The 19,625-nt window shown below is 37.0% G+C and overlaps 1 protein-coding gene across 1 annotated transcript; it reads left to right on the plus strand.

Moving 5' to 3' along the window:
• The first annotated feature begins 456 nt into the window (after positions 1–456).
• Positions 457–19,260, plus strand: ncmap (non-compact myelin associated protein). The gene is made up of 4 exons (XM_047157832.2): positions 457–765; positions 13,794–13,885; positions 17,283–17,367; positions 18,209–19,260. Exons 2-4 carry the CDS (start codon positions 13,807–13,809, stop codon positions 18,486–18,488), a joined length of 444 nt encoding a protein of 147 aa, XP_047013788.1. The 5' UTR covers positions 457–765; positions 13,794–13,806; the 3' UTR covers positions 18,489–19,260.
• Positions 19,261–19,625: the final 365 nt, after the last annotated feature.

Raw genomic sequence — 19,625 nt, forward strand, 5'->3', positions numbered from 1 at the left:
ATTCATGTCATGCATTGACAAAATTCAGCAAGTAATTAATAGGCTTTACTGGTCTTTTCTCAGTATAGTGAAATGTGCCAGCTGTTGTCTTAGGGAGTCATACACGTGAATGCAGTGGATAGAGATAATGTGGGACGACAATGGAGTTTTCCTTTAAACCAATATTTTTATGCTTCAGATTGAGCACATGGAGAATCTGTGTCCATGTCTCTGTGCCATTAGTTGAGGTTTGGTCTCGGATACACACTCTCGTTGCCCATTTAAATCTGACTGATAAGACACTACAGGTTTAATTATTATCGCTCAGCCACTATCAGGACGATCCGATTTGCACGGTTGTGGCACAGGGGTGTATTATTTATTTATTTAATTATTTATTTTCATACAGGTGGGTGTGGGTGTGGGTAGGTACGTGAAATCTGTGTGAGATCAATAAGTGCGTGTGTGCACGTGAGATCAGTATGAGATCAGCGTGTATTGTATTCACAGCGCGGCACGCCTAGGGGGCCAGGCCAGACCTGAAAAACCAGCCGCCTCCTTCTCTCCGATTCACCACAGTAGAGCGCGCCACACACACCTGTCAGCCAGGTACACACAACAAACTCGAACACGATTTTCTCCATGTCTTTCTGATAAATGGTCCTTTTTTCTTTGGTGTTCTTTTTTAATCAGCCACACAGCCTTACTGGACTATGCCCTGTTCTGTGGACTGAGGGGTTTGCACTGTGGGGAGACATTTTTCCACAAGCAGGTGCGATCGAACAGGTACATTTATCCAACTCATAATCACCGTCTAATCTAGCTCTAATCATCTATTCTGTTCTGTGTGTATAGTGTGTTTACTTTGATTGTTCAGTTCAACAGCAGTGTTGTGAGTTCCTTCTCATGCTGTTTACGTGTCTGTTGCGTGTGCTTGTTTGTGAAAACAGAAGTGTGTGTGGATGTGAATAGTTAACATACCTGACTTTGACTTTGTGTATTCAAGGCTCGATTACATTTGATACTGTTCTCTTTCTCTACACGCCAACGCACTTTTTGAGCCTCGGCCATAGAAACAGAATCTGCTTGAGACTAAAAATGGAGACTGAACTTGTGCTGAACCTTTAAAAAAAAAAAAGTTTTGTGAAGGGATTCAATTCCAAACAATCTGGTACCGATGTCCTATTGTGACATTTTGGTGATTCCAGGTTGGTACAAAAATAGGTGGCAACTTCAGTTTATTTACACCAGTACTGTACAGAGTGTAATCCAAAAGTCTCAGAGCTTCAATAGAAGAGATTAGACATAAGGAAAATTTGGACCTTTTGTACAAAGTAGTTAACATGATCTCTATCACAAATTTTCTTACATTTGAACAGGGACCTAGGAATAGTGCAGAATTTTGAAAATTAAATATTGAAGAGATTGGACATTTTACTTTGTTTGTTTTTAAATATTTCAAAATTCTATATGGAAAAAAAAAAAATTCCCAGATTTGCAACCTTTGGACCCCACTGTATACAAATACTGTATATGTGAGATTCATTTACATACACCTTCAGTAAATTAAAAACAAAAAAGGTTTACTGGCAGGATTCAACAACTGCCCTTACACTTCTTACACTAGGATTTCTGTTCATCTGTCGGTGCAGATAGATGTGTTAAGTGTCATGTGTGTGCTAACGGCACATGGATTGGAAATGCTCATGCACATGTATCTGTTTATATGTAAAATAATAATAATAATAATAATAATAATAATAATAATAATAATAATAATAAAACACTGGAGTAACCCTTAATACAATAGTCCAACTAAACTCATTCAAAAAGTCTAGTTCAGGGGTCAAGCTTTTTACAGTTAGTAAACTTTGGTAAAAAAAAAACAAAACAAAACAAAACAAAACAAAAAAAAACAGAGAGCGAGAGAGATTTTTTTTGTTTATATCTGCGCTTTCTACCCATTTGTATGAAAATTATCATTCGCCCAACTGACCATATCACTATGATGATAAGATCGTTGATGATGATAAGGCTATCCATAGTCAAATGTAGAAGTTCTGGTTTTAACAAGAATGAAAATAGGAACAATTCAAATTTATCATCAGATCTGCTTCTGTAATATGAGAAACATTCCTGTCACTGAATGCTGGTTTTATTTTCTCATGTCGTCTCAGGGAGTTTTTCCTTGCCACTGTCACCTCGGGTTTGCTCATAAATCGAATATCTGTATATCTATAAAGCCACTTTGTGACAATGTCCATTGTTAAAAGCTCTTTATAAATAAAAAATAAATTGAGTTAAGGTCTTTTAGAATTTACGTATCTTCACTTCCAATTTTTTTCTTTCACCTAACACTTTTGACATTTACTTACTGTATAGATTACAGTGACGGGTAATGGGTCTCAATCTTGTTGTCACGTCTAAACTTTAACAGATGTGACAGTAAGATTGAGACTTATGTCCCATCACTGTAATCTATTTGCTGTGCAATTGATAAATTGCATTTATGAAGGCGGTTTGTATTGTGACAGCTAGCTTCTAGCATTCAAATAGTTTGTGTCATCAGGGTTGTCATCATGCTAGGTTACATTTGAGAGATTAGGAATAAAACTGGTGTTGGTTAGCCTGTTGTTGGTTTTCCCACATTGCTTGGTTCCCTGAAAACCTGTAATCAGTGTGTGATTTGAGCTAGACGTCTTTTTCTTTTACAGTCATACTTTAAGTAAATTTTAAGAATTTACACTTTTCTCTGTTAACTTAAGTGAAGATTTTAAGCTATACTTCAGTGTTTACCAGAATACGTATTTGAATGAATAACTGCACTTTTCCTTGAGCTCCTTGAGTTCCTTTGGGTACTTGTGTACTCAACCTTGTGTACTGTGGAGGAGACCAGGTTTAATGATGATCTATTCTATATAAAATCTATCTATCTATCTATCTATCTATCTATCTATCTATCTATCTATCTATCTATCTATCTGTTTTTGATATAGATTTTTTTTTGTACTTGTTTTAATTACTTTTAATAACTTTTATGATAAAAAAAAAGCCTTCTATGACTTTTATAAAACTATATAACGGACAGGTATGGAACATGAATTATGAAAAATGATATTGAACACTATAACTACTTTGAACAAGAGAACTTGGTTGTAATAACATGTACTCTTTTAAATGTAAAACATGTTGCATTCCATTCATCTTGCATTCTAAAAAAGGTTTGCATACGAATTATGCAAATTGGAACGAAGGGCACGTCTCGTTAGCCATGATATTATTCAATCTCTGGCTCTCAGTGACTCACTGAACAGAGCAGAGAGAGGTGTGAGTGCAGAGGGAAAGCAAGACCTTGCGCTTGCAGGACAGTTTTGGCGACAATTGGAAAGTTGCCAAGGTTTGTCCAAAAAGTCGCTAGATTTGTCCTTAGACTTTTTTTTTTTTTTTTTTAGCAAAAAAAAAAAAGAGTCACTAAAGGGGTCTGAAAAGTCACTAAGTTGGCAACACTGGTCTGCACTGACAGCTAGATAAAAGGCAGGCTAAGCTCCGCCTCTCCCCAGCAAAAAGAAAATACAGAGAGAGAGGGAACGCGGGGTTTTTCATTTATGCACATTCTATTTGAAAAGCAATAAAATACACAGAGTGCCCAAACGATGCCCTGTCTGTGTTTTGTTTCTTAAACGATTAGCGCCCCCTTCCGATCTCTCCGCGCCCCCTGGTTGAGTACCACTGGTTTAAGCAAAGTCACATGACTTTATTAAGGCAGATAAAGAAATTATTAAAGGCAGAACCTATCTGTTCTCTCCGATGAAAACTTGACTATTAATTCTAAAACCTTCTTAATAGAATATTCATCTCTGTAATGTTAATTGCTATGATAATTCTTGTTAATGCTAAAATTGGCATCACAGATAATTATAATGCGATTGAAAAAATGCATAAATATTACCATAAGAGTACTATTAGGATTCTCTGTCTATTATGCACCTCATCTTAAACTATGTTGTGTTAAGTTTTTTGGGTTTTTTTTAAAGTTTAAATACATGACATAAATTTAGCTAAATCTAGCTTTTGAAACTTTGAGATAGTTTGTTAATCCCTTCAGAAGTAAAGCTCAACTAATTTAGACTCCTTGAACTAAAGTCTGAAAGACATGCCACAGTCTGGAGGTGTCTGATGAATTGGACGATTGTCTGATCAAAGGTGAATGAAGGCAGAGAGACAACTTAATGGTTGCTACTGAAGCAAAATTCAATGTGATGACAACACAATGGCTGAAAACACCGAGCGCACCTGCTCTGTAATGAATTTCCCAGCTAGGGATTTACTAGTTAAATATTGACCAATGGGAACTTTATACACATTGACTGTGCACGTGTGTGTGTGTGTGTGTGTGTGTGTGTGTGTGTGTGTGTGTGTGTGTGTGTGTGTGTGTGTGTGTGTGTGTGTGTGTGTGTGAGAGAGAGAGAGAGAGAGAGAGAGAGAGAGAGAGAGAGAGAGAGAGAGAGAGAGAGAGAGAGAGAGAGAGAGACAGAAAAGCCTAGTTCAGCTGGAACTCACAAAAAGGAAGTCATCTGCTTGCGCAAGAGAAAAAGGAGTAAAAGTCAGATGGATAAACACACACATGGTTATGAAAACTGACATCAAGTTTATAGGTTCTATAAGGGCCAGACAGTTTCCCACACCCATTATGATTATAATAGATTTTACAGAAGACTCATCTGTGTAAATGAACTGTAGAGAATAACCTGCGGACTAGCAACCTCAGATCAGATAGCAGAGATAGAAATATTACAGCTAAAATAAACCTGTCAGCTCAGTATAAATGTACACGAAGTAGTAGATGACTAGAAAGGCAGGGCCACAATCACAGCATTACAGGCAGACTTTTATATATTTCTGTAAAGCTGCTTTGTGACAATATCCGTTGTTAAAAGCGTTACACAAATAAAAATGGAATTTAATTATTCATTTAACTTCTGTGTAAAGGCCTATTTAGTGCATTTTTTTTCTCCTCAGGCTTCAAATAAGGGAAATGTACCCTCAAAGGCATAATAGTGGTTCTTGAGGATTCATTTTATGCCTTAAATAAGTTTCAAAAGTACGTTATATCCTTTATCTTAATGTACAAGAGATATACCGTTAAGGGTAACACTGTGTAAGATTTAATCTGCTAAATTGTGGCAAAACACAAGTATGAATTTGTGAATCCCAGGTGTTAAAGCAGGTGTTTGTTTGTTTTTAATAAAAGCTGCAGTTTTTATGGGGGAAAAAAAAACAGTTTTCCTTGTGGGGACCAGCTAAATGTCCTTACAAGGTCAAAACGGTCAGATGTTCTATCCTGGTGGGGGAAATTTGGTCACCATCAAGATATAAAAGCCTACACACACACACACACACACACACACACACACACACACACACACACACACACACACACAAAAAAGAAGACAGAACAGGCTAGATGCCACAACGATTACTATATGATGAGGTGTATTCAGTTCACCTGGGTGTGGCTGGGTGTGAGTGTTGCACATGATTGGATGAGACAAAATTGGAGCTATATTTTAGTTATCAGCACTTGCGCATTAACTTCCTCTCTGGGAACTCCAAGTGGGTGTGTTCAAATTCACCCATTACACTATAATTAATCTTTATTTTAAACGGAATACAACAGATGACTCACTTGTTGAGGGCTATTTTCTTTACGCACAGCAGTTATATTAATTACTCGTACCACAAGTAACACGAAACAAAACGACTCAAATGAGTTGCCATGGCAGCACGGACGGAAGTGCCCTGATTGGTAAAATAAACTAACAAAAGAAATTCATCTGTGTGGGGAAATTCTGAGCCTTACTGATTACACACCAAATGCTGCATATAATGCAAACAATTCCTTACAATAATAATGTACCTGTTTATAATTTATAATAATGTACTGTATATTAATACATTACACATTTTGTAGGTATAAACTTACCACCTAATAAGCTAGGATCATTTGCTAGGATGTTGCATAACATAAAACATAAATTACACTAATCACTATATTACTTTTTAAATATTTTTTCACTTTTGTTTCTGAGAGCTAAGATATTGTGAAATTATCCTTTTTTAGGAAATTGAATAAATGCATTATATTTATGATATTGCGCATATTTCAAGTGTTTCATATATATTCATAACATGCACTCTTGTCAGTTTATTAGGGACACTTGTTAATGTTCACATCACAAACATTAGAATGGGGTGGGGGGGGGGGGGATGTGTAATAATAGTGACTTTCAACTAAACTACTGATATCCTGATTTTAACGCAGAGTAGTGTCTAGAGTTTACACAGAATGGTGCGAAAACCAAAAAACATCCGATGAGAGGCAGTTCTGTAGGCAGAAACACCTTGTTAATATGAAAGGGTAAAGGTGAATGACTAGATTGGTTCGAGCCGACAGGAAGGCCACAGTAACTCAATTAACTACTCTTTACAAATGTAGTGATCGGTTCCACTCATGTCAGACAAGAACAGGAATCTGGGGCTACAGCAGACACAACTTACTCACAGATTGGAGATTACAGTAGGGTTTTTGTTTTTGGTTTTTTTTTTCAGTTTTCAGCTGTCCAACTGAGATGCTTTTCTGCTCACTACAGCTGTAAAGAGTGGTTATTTGAGATACTATAGCTTTCCTGTCAGCTTGAACCAGTCTGGCTATTCTCCTCTGACCCCTCTCATCAACACTGTGACCTCACCTCATGAACGTTGTAAATTCTAGAGACTCTTATGTGTGAAAATCCCAAGTGAACAGCAGTCTCTAAAATACTCAAACCAGCGCATCTGGCACCGACAACCATGCCACGGTCAAAGTCACTGAGATCATTCTGCATGATTATATACATTGGGCTGCTGGCCTATGGTTGACTGCTTGGATAATTGCATGAAGGCTCCTAATAAATTGTATGGTGAAACATGATTGTGGGTTAAAGCATTGTTCATTTTCATCATTATTTTAGCAACTCCCCATCTCACACCCACACATACACACAAACACCACCAACCAATACTACAACACCACTGAATATAGGATTAAAAAGTAAGCTAGGAAAGGTCTGCAAGCGATGCTGTCTGTCAGCTCTCCTGATAACTAAGGCCATAAAGGTTTATTGTGTCATCAGATACAGAGAGAGAGAGTGCAGACTAGACCTATGGCTTACCTTTACAGTACATTCAAGTTGTGTTTTATGACTGTTTAATGTTCTGCCTCTGTTCTGCTGCTTGTAGCTAATCCTAAAACAAACATAACAAATCAGGAGTGCTGTAAAGACGGATGTAGACCTCGAAACCAAGCACACAGTTACAGGGGTGAATTAAAATATTCGTGTCATCCAAATAATAACTCTACTGAAGACTAACCAGTAAAACAACCAATAAAAATGAATTCGATCATCCAGATTTTCCTTTGCATGTGAAATGACATAAATTCTCTCGGGTACACTGTGTTGCAGTTTTCTAGGGAAATTTGCTGATAGTTTGTTTCAGGCTTCTTCAGTCTCTACAGGTAAAATCCCAAACAATCCATATAATGTTTTATCAGTAACATGATCTATCACAGCCTAACAAAATGCAAACCTTTATCTGTAAATTTTTTGGATATCTAATTTCTTTTCTACTGACACAGTAATACAATAGTCATAAAATGGGAGTGTAATATTAAGACTTTTGCACAGTACTGTACAGTAAACCTATGTTTAAACTATGCAACTAAGGCGGTAATAACTGTGATTTGAGTTTTTGACTGGCTATTGACATGATTATAACATGAGGTGATCATGTGTGTGATGACCAGGTGTGTAGTCAACAGATATCCAAGTGTGTATTTGGTATATGATGAGGTGATATGTGTGATTAATATCTGTGAATAGGACTGATAATAAGGTTTGAATTGGGTAGGTGATGATGTGACCAGATGTGTATTGGGTAGGTGATGAGGTGACCAGGTGTGTATTGGGTAGTTGATTAGGTGACCAGGTGTGTATTGGGTAGGTGATGAGGTGACCAGGTGTGTAAGGAAAGATAATCAGGTGTGTATTGGGTAGGTGATGAGGTGACCAGGTGTGTATTGGGTAGGTGATGAGGTGACCAGGTGTGTATTGGGTAGGTGATGAGGTGACCAGGTGTGTAAGGAAAGATAATCAGATGTGTATTGGGTAGGTGATGAGGTGACCAGGTGTGTATTGGGTAGGTGATGAGGTGACCAGGTGTGTATTGGGTAGGTGATGATGTGACCAGGTGTGTATTGGGTAGGTGATGAGGTGACCAGGTGTGTAGGGAAAGATAATCAGGTGTATTGGGTAGGTGATGATCTGACCAGGTGTGTATTGGGTGGGTGATGAGGTGACCAGGTGTGTAAGGAAAGATAATCAGATGTGTATTGGGTAGGTGATGAGGTGACCAGGTGTGTATTGGGTAGGTGATGAGGTGACCAGGTGTGTAAGGAAAGATAATCAGATGTGTATTGGGTAGGTGATGATCTGACCAGGTGTGTATTGGGTGGGTGATGAGGTGACCAGGTGTGTATTGGGTAGGTGATGAGGTGACCAGGTGTGTAGGGAAAGATAATCAGGTGTATTGGGTAGGTGATGATCTGACCAGGTGTGTATTGGGTGGGTGATGAGGTGACCAGGTGTGTATTGGGTAGGTGATGAGGTGACCAGGTGTGTAGGGAAAGATAATCAGGTGTATTGGGTAGGTGATGATGGTCAGGACTGGTGATGGTGTAGGGGGACTGGTGATGTGGTCATAACACACTTAATCACTTCATCACTTACTGACTAACAGGTGTGTGTATTTTGGAATCTAGATTTAGTCTTGGTCGTTTGATGAAAATGCACAATAAATATAGAATCATTTACATTTTAGCTAATTTGAGTATTAGTTTTAGTCTAGATTTAGTTGGCAAAATGCTACAGTGATTGTCATCAACTAAAACTGAACAGTTTTCTCTAATGATTTCCATCATGTTTCTTTTTTAAGTTTCCAAGATGGAAATGCATCGGTTTCAAGTCTAATTCTATACACATGATTGCCAGATCGCTTTACGAATGCATTGTGGGTTTAGTGACTGTGCCACTTTTCTGACATTTCCTTGACATTTTCATTCATTGTTGCTATTACATTATAATGTTATTACATTTCATTATATATCTTGAGTCGATTGGTGAATCATTACTTAGCTATGGTTTAGTTTTCACTGGTGTGTAGTGGCTAGGTGAAGAAATCATTAGGTGTATGATAAATAGGTGTGCAGTAAACAGGTAATGGGAGGATTTGGCATGTGATGTTTGGGTGTGCTGAGGTGTAGAGGAGAGTTGATGGCATACTCAGGTGTATGATAAAAATGTGTAGGTGGCTATTAGGTGTGGTGTTTAGGTGTGTAGTGAACACGGTTATAAGGAGTGTGATGTTCAAGTGCGTAATTCACAGGTGATGTGATGATCAGGTGTGTTTTAGTTTTCATCCTCTGGTGCTCCTCTTACAGCCCACAAACATCTGCTATTTATTGCACATTTATTGAGCATTAGCTTCAGTGTCTTGAAGATTGCAATCTGATTGGCTATCTGTGCTTTTCAGAATCAGATATAGCACTGAGTTACAATTAGTTTCACGACATTTCGTATTCAGAAGTTCATTAAGTGATATACTTAATTAAAGTTAAAGTTAGTTAAAGACGTTGGTGCAAAGAAAACAGGTCAAATTTGCCCAAAAAACAAACCCAGAACAGTCAGGTGTCAGTCAAATTGCCTCTTCCTGTTAAAGTCTATGATTCTTTCTCTCATTCAGTGACAAAAGCAATCAAGCTCTTGAATGAAAGCTACAGGTCAGGCTTGCGAGACTAGGGAAGTGATGATCAGGTGTGTAGCAGACGGGTCATCAGATATATGTACCTGAAAAAAAATCACTGCCTAATGGGCAGTGGTGAAAAAAATACAAAGTGCACCTTTTACACACAGTGTGGCCCCTAACGGGCACATTTTCTTGTATGTAGGAGCACCTAGAGGGCACTTAATCTAATTATTATTATTATTATTTATTTATTTATTTATTTTGCATTAGATGGCACTGCATCTTATTTTCTCCACTGGAAGGGCACTCATTAGGGCACTTCATCTTGTTTCCTCTCATGTAGTAGAACCCTATAGGGCCACAGCATCATATACTCTTCACTGGAAGAGCACCCTAGAGGGCACTGCATCATGTTTTCCTGCATGTAGTGGCACTTTAGAGGGCATTTCATCATGTTTCTCCATTTGACAGGCAGCCATTAGGACACTTCATCACATTTTCTCAACTGTAATGGCGGTCTGGTAAAGATAAGATGTGCATGTGTGTGTGTGGTTGTGGTTGAACTGAGCTCTTTCTCCTGTGTTGCAGTATTTTCAGCTTTTATAGCCAATGCAAATGTTTTGCTTCCCACAATGACTGGCAGGACCTGAGGTTCCAGCTGGAGTATTCAAATTCAATTGAGCGTACTTAGGGAGTTCTTGGTTTGTTTCTTCCAACAGAAGGAGAATTTATGCAGATCTAGAATTAGATCTGCAATGAAAGGTTTTAAATTCAGTTTTATTTGTATAGCACTTTTACCAATAGACAAAGCAGTTTTATAGAACTCCAGGTGTAATAAGCAAGCCAGAGGTGACCGTGACGAGGAAAAATGCTTCATGAGGAAGAAACCTTCAGAGGAACCTAATTCAAGAGGGAACTCATCCTCTTCTGGGTGACAGATTATAAATCATCCCAATATACACTCATACCTGTATAGAGAAAAGGCTTGACTATGAGTAACTATAGGAGCTGTCAGGTGAACTAACATGGCCTCAAAGGAGATGAGATTAGTAAGATTTCTTAGATATATGTAAACATTTAATGAAAATCTAAAAAGTTGAAAATGTATCATGTAGCAAGCTAACTAACTTGGGTAGTTTGCTAACTAGGCAATGCTGGCCAGTTATTGACAAAGTGACAAAAAAAAAAGTTTCATTTACCACAGAAATAAGGATGCTCATTCCAGTTTTGCCAGAATGTTAAGTGGCAAAGACCTAAACATTGATTTAGCAGAGAAGAGAAATATGCTGTTTTCCTCTATGCTGAAAGTACCCAGGAATGTCTGCTTTTTCCACAATAATGACGTGAAATGATTGCATAAATTGGTCAAATTGGTCAGATGCAGTAAAAAAAACAGAGAAATATATCCATAAGGTAATAAGTTGGACTCAGGAAATGTAAAGGCAACACCTCTCTAAAACAGATGCTAGTGTAATTTGAGCAGACCATTTTATCCAAAGCAAGGATGAAACTTTTCTGTAGAGCTACGTAAGTAGTTGAGGGTTAAAAGTCCTCCACAACACATTTACTAAACACCTTTGACCCCTTTGACCAATCTGGCATTTAAATTTACAAACTTCCCTTCAGCTGAATGGAAGCTCGTCCCATTAAGTCCATCACCAACTAAACCTTGACGAGACACTATCTCAATTACTGACCAGAACCAGAGGTGGTAACAGGTGTGCAAGGACTCATCTCTGGTAAAGATTAAAACAGTTTTTAAGTCTTCATTTAAATTAAAGAAAGAATGTATAAACTCTTCTATTTACCCAAAGTTTGTAAATAAAAGTACAAGACAGATTTGCAAAATAGAACGATATCTGCTTGAAATCACACACTGATAACTGACCATACAAACGATCTGAATTCTAAAAGCTAGCTGTCACAACACAAAGTGCCTTGATAAATACAAAGTGTACATAGCAGCAAATAGATTACAGTGATGAGTATTCGGTCTCATTCTTACGGTCACATCTGTTAAAGTTTAGAATTGTTAGGAAATTTAGATCGAAGCTGACTGATCTTAAGATGTCACTTAATGATGTTGTATATGACTGTGGAGAAATTTAATAGTGGGCAAAAATGTAGTTAGTAAGGAGTAGAGATTTTCCTTTTAAAGTGCTAAGTAAAATTAGGTAGTGATTAAATGGTTAAATTAAGTGGTAAGTAAAAATCTAAAGTATTAGATAAAGAAAAACTAAGTAAAATAAAGATGATGGGGGGAAAAAAACCAGCCTGTTTATTTAAACATTCCTGAACAGAACTTGGCTGATTTCATCCCTCCAAAGTCCTCCAAAGATTAGCGATGGTTAAATGTCATTGAGTACACTTAGATTTTGATTACGTTTCCTACAATGCGACTAAACTTAACCATACTTAATCGTCTGAAGCCCTCAACCTCTGAGGTCTGACTGTTCGAAAGAGGCTGTATCAAGTTACTACACGGTTTCAGCCCCAAGTTTCCTGTTTCCATTTACAAGATCACACCTTTTGTCACATGATTGAAACATTTATTCAGAGAGAGCTTTTGGGTGTATGCAACACTCAAGAGTTCTCATAATTATCATTTTTTAGTGTGCCAGTCTAATGAGTCACTATTTCACAACATTTTCCTTGGCCAGCACACCTGTTTGAACTCTTCTGGAACACAAGGAAGTTGGCAATGTATGTTGTTTTGATCTTTAATCTGTGTCAATGAAGAGAAACCCGATTCAGTGGTCTGTGATAATGATCTTGGGACACAGCTGGCAGAATACGTGAACAATGATGTATTTAAACTCCAAAAAATTCAAGGAATTTTATTTAATCGCTTCATCACTGGCCAAAGTTTCTACATTACTGGAAATGGTGATGTTTAAAAAGGATTGTCTACAGTGGTGTAATACCTAGCCTAACTACCAACTAACCTCATAGTGATCAAACTTACATGAAAACGCCTACACTTATGCACCAATTCATCACATCTGTTTATTTACATCTGTACATTCATGCAAATATCTACTCAGGGTATCATGAGGCAGAAGCTCGGTGCATAAATTCATATAGGTCAAGAGCTTCAGTTAATATATTTAGATCAAACAACAGATTGGAGGAAAATGTGATCTCAGTGACTCTGACCATGGCTTGGTTGTTAGTGGCAGACAAGCTGATTTGAGTATTTCAGAAACTGCTAATCTCCTGGGATTTTCTAGACTTAACTAGGAAATGTTGTAGTGAAAAAAAAAAAGCAGTAGTCAATGTCAGAAAAGCATCTGCGAACACGGTGTATTTTATAATGGGGTTCCTAATAATTTGATTAGTGAGTGTATCTTTCTTTTTTTATTATTTATTTGTTTGTTTGTTTGTTTATTTATTTATTTTTTATAAATGGCCACTTTAGGATAATTAACAACAGTGGTCTTTCTTGGAGACTTCTTAGAAGAAAACAATACATGAAATCAGATACTATATCAGTCACTGTTAATGTTCAAGTGAATGCATTTCCTTTCTGGGCTACTGCTTTTAGCTACGAAGCTTAGCTTGTTAGCATAGAAGGCTAAATAATCAGTATTCCTGCTAGGTGAATATAAATTACTGTTGAGTTAAAAAAAAAAAAAAAGAATGCTGGAGACTGTTATAATAACAGCATGACCTACAAATAATGCATGTAACCAGCAAAAAAATATGCCAGTTGTACAGGCAATAGCAGCTTTACCAGGAAGGTTTTGCTAGTTAATCAGCATTCCCTTGATTTTTAAACAATTAAACCAAAACGATTCCTGTGTTAAATAGGATAAACTAGAAAAACCAGCAAAGGAAATAATGTTTAATAAAAGATTACATTATGATTATAATATCAAGTAATATTGAGTCACTTATTAACTCAAAGGTCACAGTCTTGGATTGTTTTCAATCGTAAAACTGAGTTTTAAAGCATTTTGTTTTGCTTGTTTCAGCACACTGGTGAAGATGCAAGCCAACACAGCTTCTCCCGTGACCAACCTCACCACGGCCACGACCAAATCGCGAGAACAAATCCTCATGCAGAGTAAGTGTGTGTGGACCCTGTTACTTTAGGAAAATGTACATATGCATACTGTATAGATCATCTTAAGAAATTACTGATATAAGAAGAGCATTTACATGTGATGTGTATATTCCCCTGTATTAGGATATATTTATAATGGTACATTTACATTTATGGCATTTGGCAGACGTGCTTATCCAGACTGACTTACAGAAGAGCTTTGAAGTCTCTATAAATAAATAAATACATCCTAAGAATACCATCAGTCTTAAAATTCTGTTGGGAGGTAATATAGTAAGAAAAACGCACAGGCTAGAATAATTATTTATTTATTTATTTTATTTTTTACATGAAGTGTGCTCATTTAAATACTTTAGGACAGGGATGTCCAATCTTATCCACAAAGGGCCGGTGTGGGGTTCAGGTTTTCATTCCATCCAAGCAAGAGCCACACCTGAATCTACTGAAAGCCAAGCTCAACTGATTAAACAGGTGGAATCAGGTGTGGCTCCTGTTTGATTGGAATGAAAACGTACACCCACACAGGTCCTTTGCGGATAAGATTGGACACCCCTGCTTTAGAAAGAGGACGTCTTTAGACGTCCGACATCTAGGGGAAGTTACCTAGATGCCAGAACAGAGAAGAATCTTGATGCACGCCTTAGTTGTACCCTGAGAGATGATGGCACTAGTGTAGCGGTGCTAGAGGTTCGGAGGGAGTGTGGTGCAGTGCATGGTGTGATAAGTGATTTGAGGTAAATGGGTGCTGGTCCATTTTTGGCTCTGTAAACACGCATCATAGATTTAAATCTGATGCGGGTTAGCTACAGGAAGCCAGTGGAGGGAGCGTAACAATGGGGTGGTGTGGGAAAAGTTAGGAAGGTTGAAAACATGGCGAGCAGCTGCATTCTGGATCAGTTGCAGAGGTCAAATGGCACTCCGAGACAGACCTGCCAGGAGTGAGTTGCAGTAGTCCAGTCTCAAAATGACAAGACACTGACCCAGCACCTGAATGGCCCGTATGGACAGAAATGGACGAGTCCTTCTGATGTTGCAAAGGAGAAATCGACATGAGCAGGTCAGATTAGCAATGAGAGAGGAAAAGCACAGTTGATTGTTCATGGTCACCCCAAGGTTGTGTGCAGTACTTGAAGGTGGGACAAGAAAGTTGTCCAGACATGGTGATGAATCAGCTGGGATGAACAGCAGTTCAGTTTAGTTGGGATTAAGTTTCAGCTGATGAGCTGACCTCCATGATGAGATGTCTACCAGACATGCTGAGATCTGAGCAGAAACAAGAGGATCTGAGGGAGGGAAGGAGAGGATGAGTTGAGTGTCATCCACATATCAGTGGTATGAGAACGTATGTGAGGATATGAACTCACCAACATACAATATTATTCATATTACAGAATGTAATTTCCTGTGTACAAGTGGGAAAATGCAGACAGCCATTATACATCAACAAAAAAAAGAAAAAAGAAAAGAAATTAGAGCAGGATTAGGCTTAAACTATTTTAGCAAGTTGAGACACTCACCTAATTTGATTTTCATTCATTCATCATGAGGCCATGTTATATATATATATATATATATATATATATATATATATATATATATATATATATATATATATATATATATATATATATATATATATATATATACACACACACACACACATACAGATAGATATATTGACTATCTATCTATCTATCTATCTATATAGATAGATGGATAGATAAAATAAAGTGGCAATAATTTGTACTTATATAATCGTAATATGTTTATATATAAAGACAACACTATGTGTAAGTAAATATTTAAAATCAGACTTTTGCACTGTTATTATTATAAAATTTTCTTCAGGGAGAGATAAGACATCGTATACAAGAATTAAGCCATGTGTAGCTCAATTAAATGGAAAACCCTCAATAGGAAAGTAAAACGAATGTGTACTATATGTGTGTGTTCTACAGCATTAGAAAGCATCACTTGTCACTAAGGTTGCTACAGTGTTTAGTTATTTGGCCTTAGTTACTATGAAATTATGGCTTTATGGCAGAATAAAAGGTTTGAGCAGTGTTTATTCGGACTGTGGTGGCACTTAAACATTATCATGTTTGCTTATTTTGGCTTGATCATCACACCACACCCTCAGTTCTGCTGTGGGAGCAGTTCACCAGTTTGCGGTCACTCAGATCTTAGTGCTATTAGTTTGAGTAGAAACTCTCTGAAGTGTAAGTACTTGGACATTAAATATCTGAATGAAATGTTTTCCTTTGTACACACTGTACTCAAAGCTGTCCATCATACACGCTTTCATTTCATATGACGTTGAAAACCTTGACCTAATGAACCCTGTATTACGCACATACTGTTTCCTTAAGACAGTGCTCCAGATGGCGAACCCTGATCCCCACACAAAAACAGAAACGGCATGCAGAGGGGAAAGCTTTAATGCTGTGCTGAACTCTCTCATCTCCTGCACCTGCCTGCCCTGCTATACTATAGCATGCGCTCATGTATTGTCCTGCTCGGTCCACAGTGTTTGAAGTGTACTCAGATGCACATGCAGAGAAGCGGTGTTTGAAGTGAACTGCAAAAGAACTGAAGAGATTAACGTAATGTTTAATTGGGTAGGGAAAGCAGTGCAATGTGCCAGTGATACAGCTGCAGAAAAGCAGATGTAAGAATTGAAAATAAAATCCAGAAGAACAGATCAGACATGGACTGCAGCAGAGGAAGTAAACATTAAAAAATTATAAATAAAATGTATTTAATTTCATTAATTTAATCAAAATAAACTTTGATTTTGGCTTCTGAATATTTTGGGTTTAGGAGCTAATGACTCTTTGATAACTTAATTGTGTGGATCCTGCCTTAAGATAAAAATTGTTTTACATTTATACTCGCATGCAAATTAACTGCCTATTTTTAGACATTTACACATGTACACTCTAAAAAAAAAAACGACTAAACAAAACAAAAAACAAAACCTCAGCAATGCAGTTTGTCTGCATTGCATTCAGTGAGCTGGTTCACATTCACATGGAGAGATTGCCACTCTAAACAGAGCACAAACACTTGATGAGCATCAGACTGCACAATACACAATATTGTTTGATCATGGGTTAAAACACTAATTACTTAGAGTTGCTTTTCAATACGTCTCTGTCTAGTTTATAGTACTGAATAAAAATTTTATTTTTTGTCTTTATGTAAGAGACAAATTTCAGTTATAGAGCTCATTTAATCTGGACGTCTTGGTGAATTATCACTTTTTTTTCTTCTTTGCTACAGTACTATGGCATTTGCATGATTTTCTCCTCTAAAGCAGAGTAGACAGTTTGAGCAACTGAGGGAAAACACATGTAAATCACACTAGTAAGCAACCTTTTTTTGTTTCCCCCTCCAGGTGCAGGCGCCATGATCGCAATTATTGTTATCGGCATCGTCCTCATCCTCAGCATACTACTCATCATACTGAAGACATATAACAAGTAAATCCAGATTCCATATAACACGTGTCATGGGGTGAATGTTTAATTATAGGCCTGTGTGTTCCCATAGTAAACAAGCATACAGCAGGTTCATGTAAGCATATTTAAAGAGAGAATGCACACCTCAATTAGAATGTACACCTAAATCTTAAATCAGCAATGTGTAAGCATGTTTAGACCGACGTCAGTCTAATTGTTAGGGAACGAATTCAGTTTTAAACGAGTGTGTATGTGCTATGAATGTATTTTCTTAATTAATTTGTGTCAAATAATCAACCCTTTCAAGAAGCAGAAGCTGTTTGATGAAATCTTTAAAATATTAGATGAGATGGAAAATGTTATTCAAGCATTTGGGTAAAAAAAAGTTTCTGTAGAAAATTTCAGGATTATATATATATATATATATATATATATATATATATATATATATATATATATATATATATATATATATATATATATAATATTTATATATATATATAATATTTATATATATATAAAAAATTATTTATATATATATATATATATATATATATATATATATATATATATATATATATATATATATATATATATATATATATATAAATACTATAAGGATGGTTTAAAGGCCTTCGAATAATTATTATTATTTTCTCCATCTTATGTTCTAATAATGGAATATAATATAATTTTGTGATTAAAAAAAGGTGAATTGAAGAAATAACAATAATTCCTCTTATTATTATTATTATTATTATAATGATTATATAATAATATTATCATCATTAGGTAATTGATTTCTTTATTATTAACCCATTTCAAGACTAAATAAGAGGCACATTATGTGTTTGTGCTACAGGAAGATGCACACAAGGAGGATACTCAATGGGACTTCCACCAAACCACGTAAAAACACGACCTCAACAACAATGACGACACTGCAGATGGAGAACATGCGAGGCAGTGCCAACATGCGAGGCAGCGCCAACATGGGAGGCTTAGTACACTTGCCCAACATCTCGGAGAACGGGTTCCATTTACCACGAGCCGAGGTGGCTAACACGGCTGAACGAATCAGCATGAACAGTGGCTCCACTGTGGTCACGATACATAACACGCCATCGATCGAAAATACGTAAAAAAACAAACAAAAAAAACAACAACCAATATGTGACTTCAATGGGCTCCATTGTGCTGTGTGATGAGAAAACACACCCCCACAACGAACAAACTGATCAGAGGATGATGACCAGGACATGGAAAAACAAAAGACAGACCAAACATTGAATTACTGGCATGTTGAGACAAACATGAGCACCTCTGAAGGCCGAATGTAGTCAATGGACCACTGGGTCAGACTGTGGTCAAATGGACCACAGGGACTCTCAGAGCTAAGCGTGGGCAAATGGACCACTGGGGACATTTAGGGTTCATTATAGTACTGAGAAAACCATTCCACCAGGACCAGTGGCCATTTCACCTAATAATCCTACTTTGTGGTCTCTGGAAAATGAAACTATCCAGTTTTATAATAGGGACCTCACATGTCATGACTGAACAAGTAATACAGTGTGTGGTATCACATATAAACAGTTTCCTGTGAGTCCAAGTGCAAAGACAGTAATAAAAAGAGTGAAGGTTGTAACGTGTAACTATTGCACTAACAATAACTGATGTTTCCCTTTACTTAAAACTAAGATCAACAGAAAACCCTTTTAGTCTAAGGGCAGTTGTTAAATGGTCAGTAGATGTTTAATATGCCACCACAGCATTGCTGAATTCTCGAACCAGAAGAAGCTGTAACAAACAAAAGGTGTATATTAACACATCTGTGTACATCATTCTAATAGGTTGTCGTTTCTATAGCAACAGCTCATTCACACATTAAAAATGTGTTGTTATTTAAATGTAGACTCATTGATCATGTGATGTTTTCTTGAGGAGACATTTATTTGAACATGTTTGGAAGGAGTCTCCAGTGTCAGCACTTTGTAACAGTTTTCTGCCATGTGAAAGTCTTCAGGATGGAGGACTTTGCACATTGAGATTTCTTGTCTTATTAACTTGAAGAGAAATTGGGGGAATAACTGTTTAGGATTGTAATGTAAGTGATTAGTGCATATTAGCTGTGTTCGACTAGAACTCGTACACTGTAATTCCCAACCTCCAGCCAAGAAAAGCTACTTGAAAACGCTACTGAAAATAATACACTCCACACGAAACTTCCCTCTTATTCATGTCGGGTCGTATCGTATCACACCCAGCTCATGTTGATT

The sequence above is a fragment of the Ictalurus punctatus genome, chromosome 9 (assembly GCF_001660625.3).
Source record: "Ictalurus punctatus breed USDA103 chromosome 9, Coco_2.0, whole genome shotgun sequence".
Taxonomy (NCBI): domain Eukaryota; kingdom Metazoa; phylum Chordata; class Actinopteri; order Siluriformes; family Ictaluridae; genus Ictalurus; species Ictalurus punctatus.

Coding starts and splice junctions, on each gene's coding strand:
- ncmap (XM_047157832.2), top strand. CDS start 13,807: ATGCAAGCCAACACAGCTTCTCCCGTGACCAACCTCACCACGGCCACG. Junction 13,886..17,282: donor AGAACAAATCCTCATGCAGA/GTAAGTGTGTGT, acceptor TTCCCCCTCCAG/GTGCAGGCGCCATGATCGCA. Junction 17,368..18,208: donor ATACTGAAGACATATAACAA/GTAAATCCAGAT, acceptor TTTGTGCTACAG/GAAGATGCACACAAGGAGGA.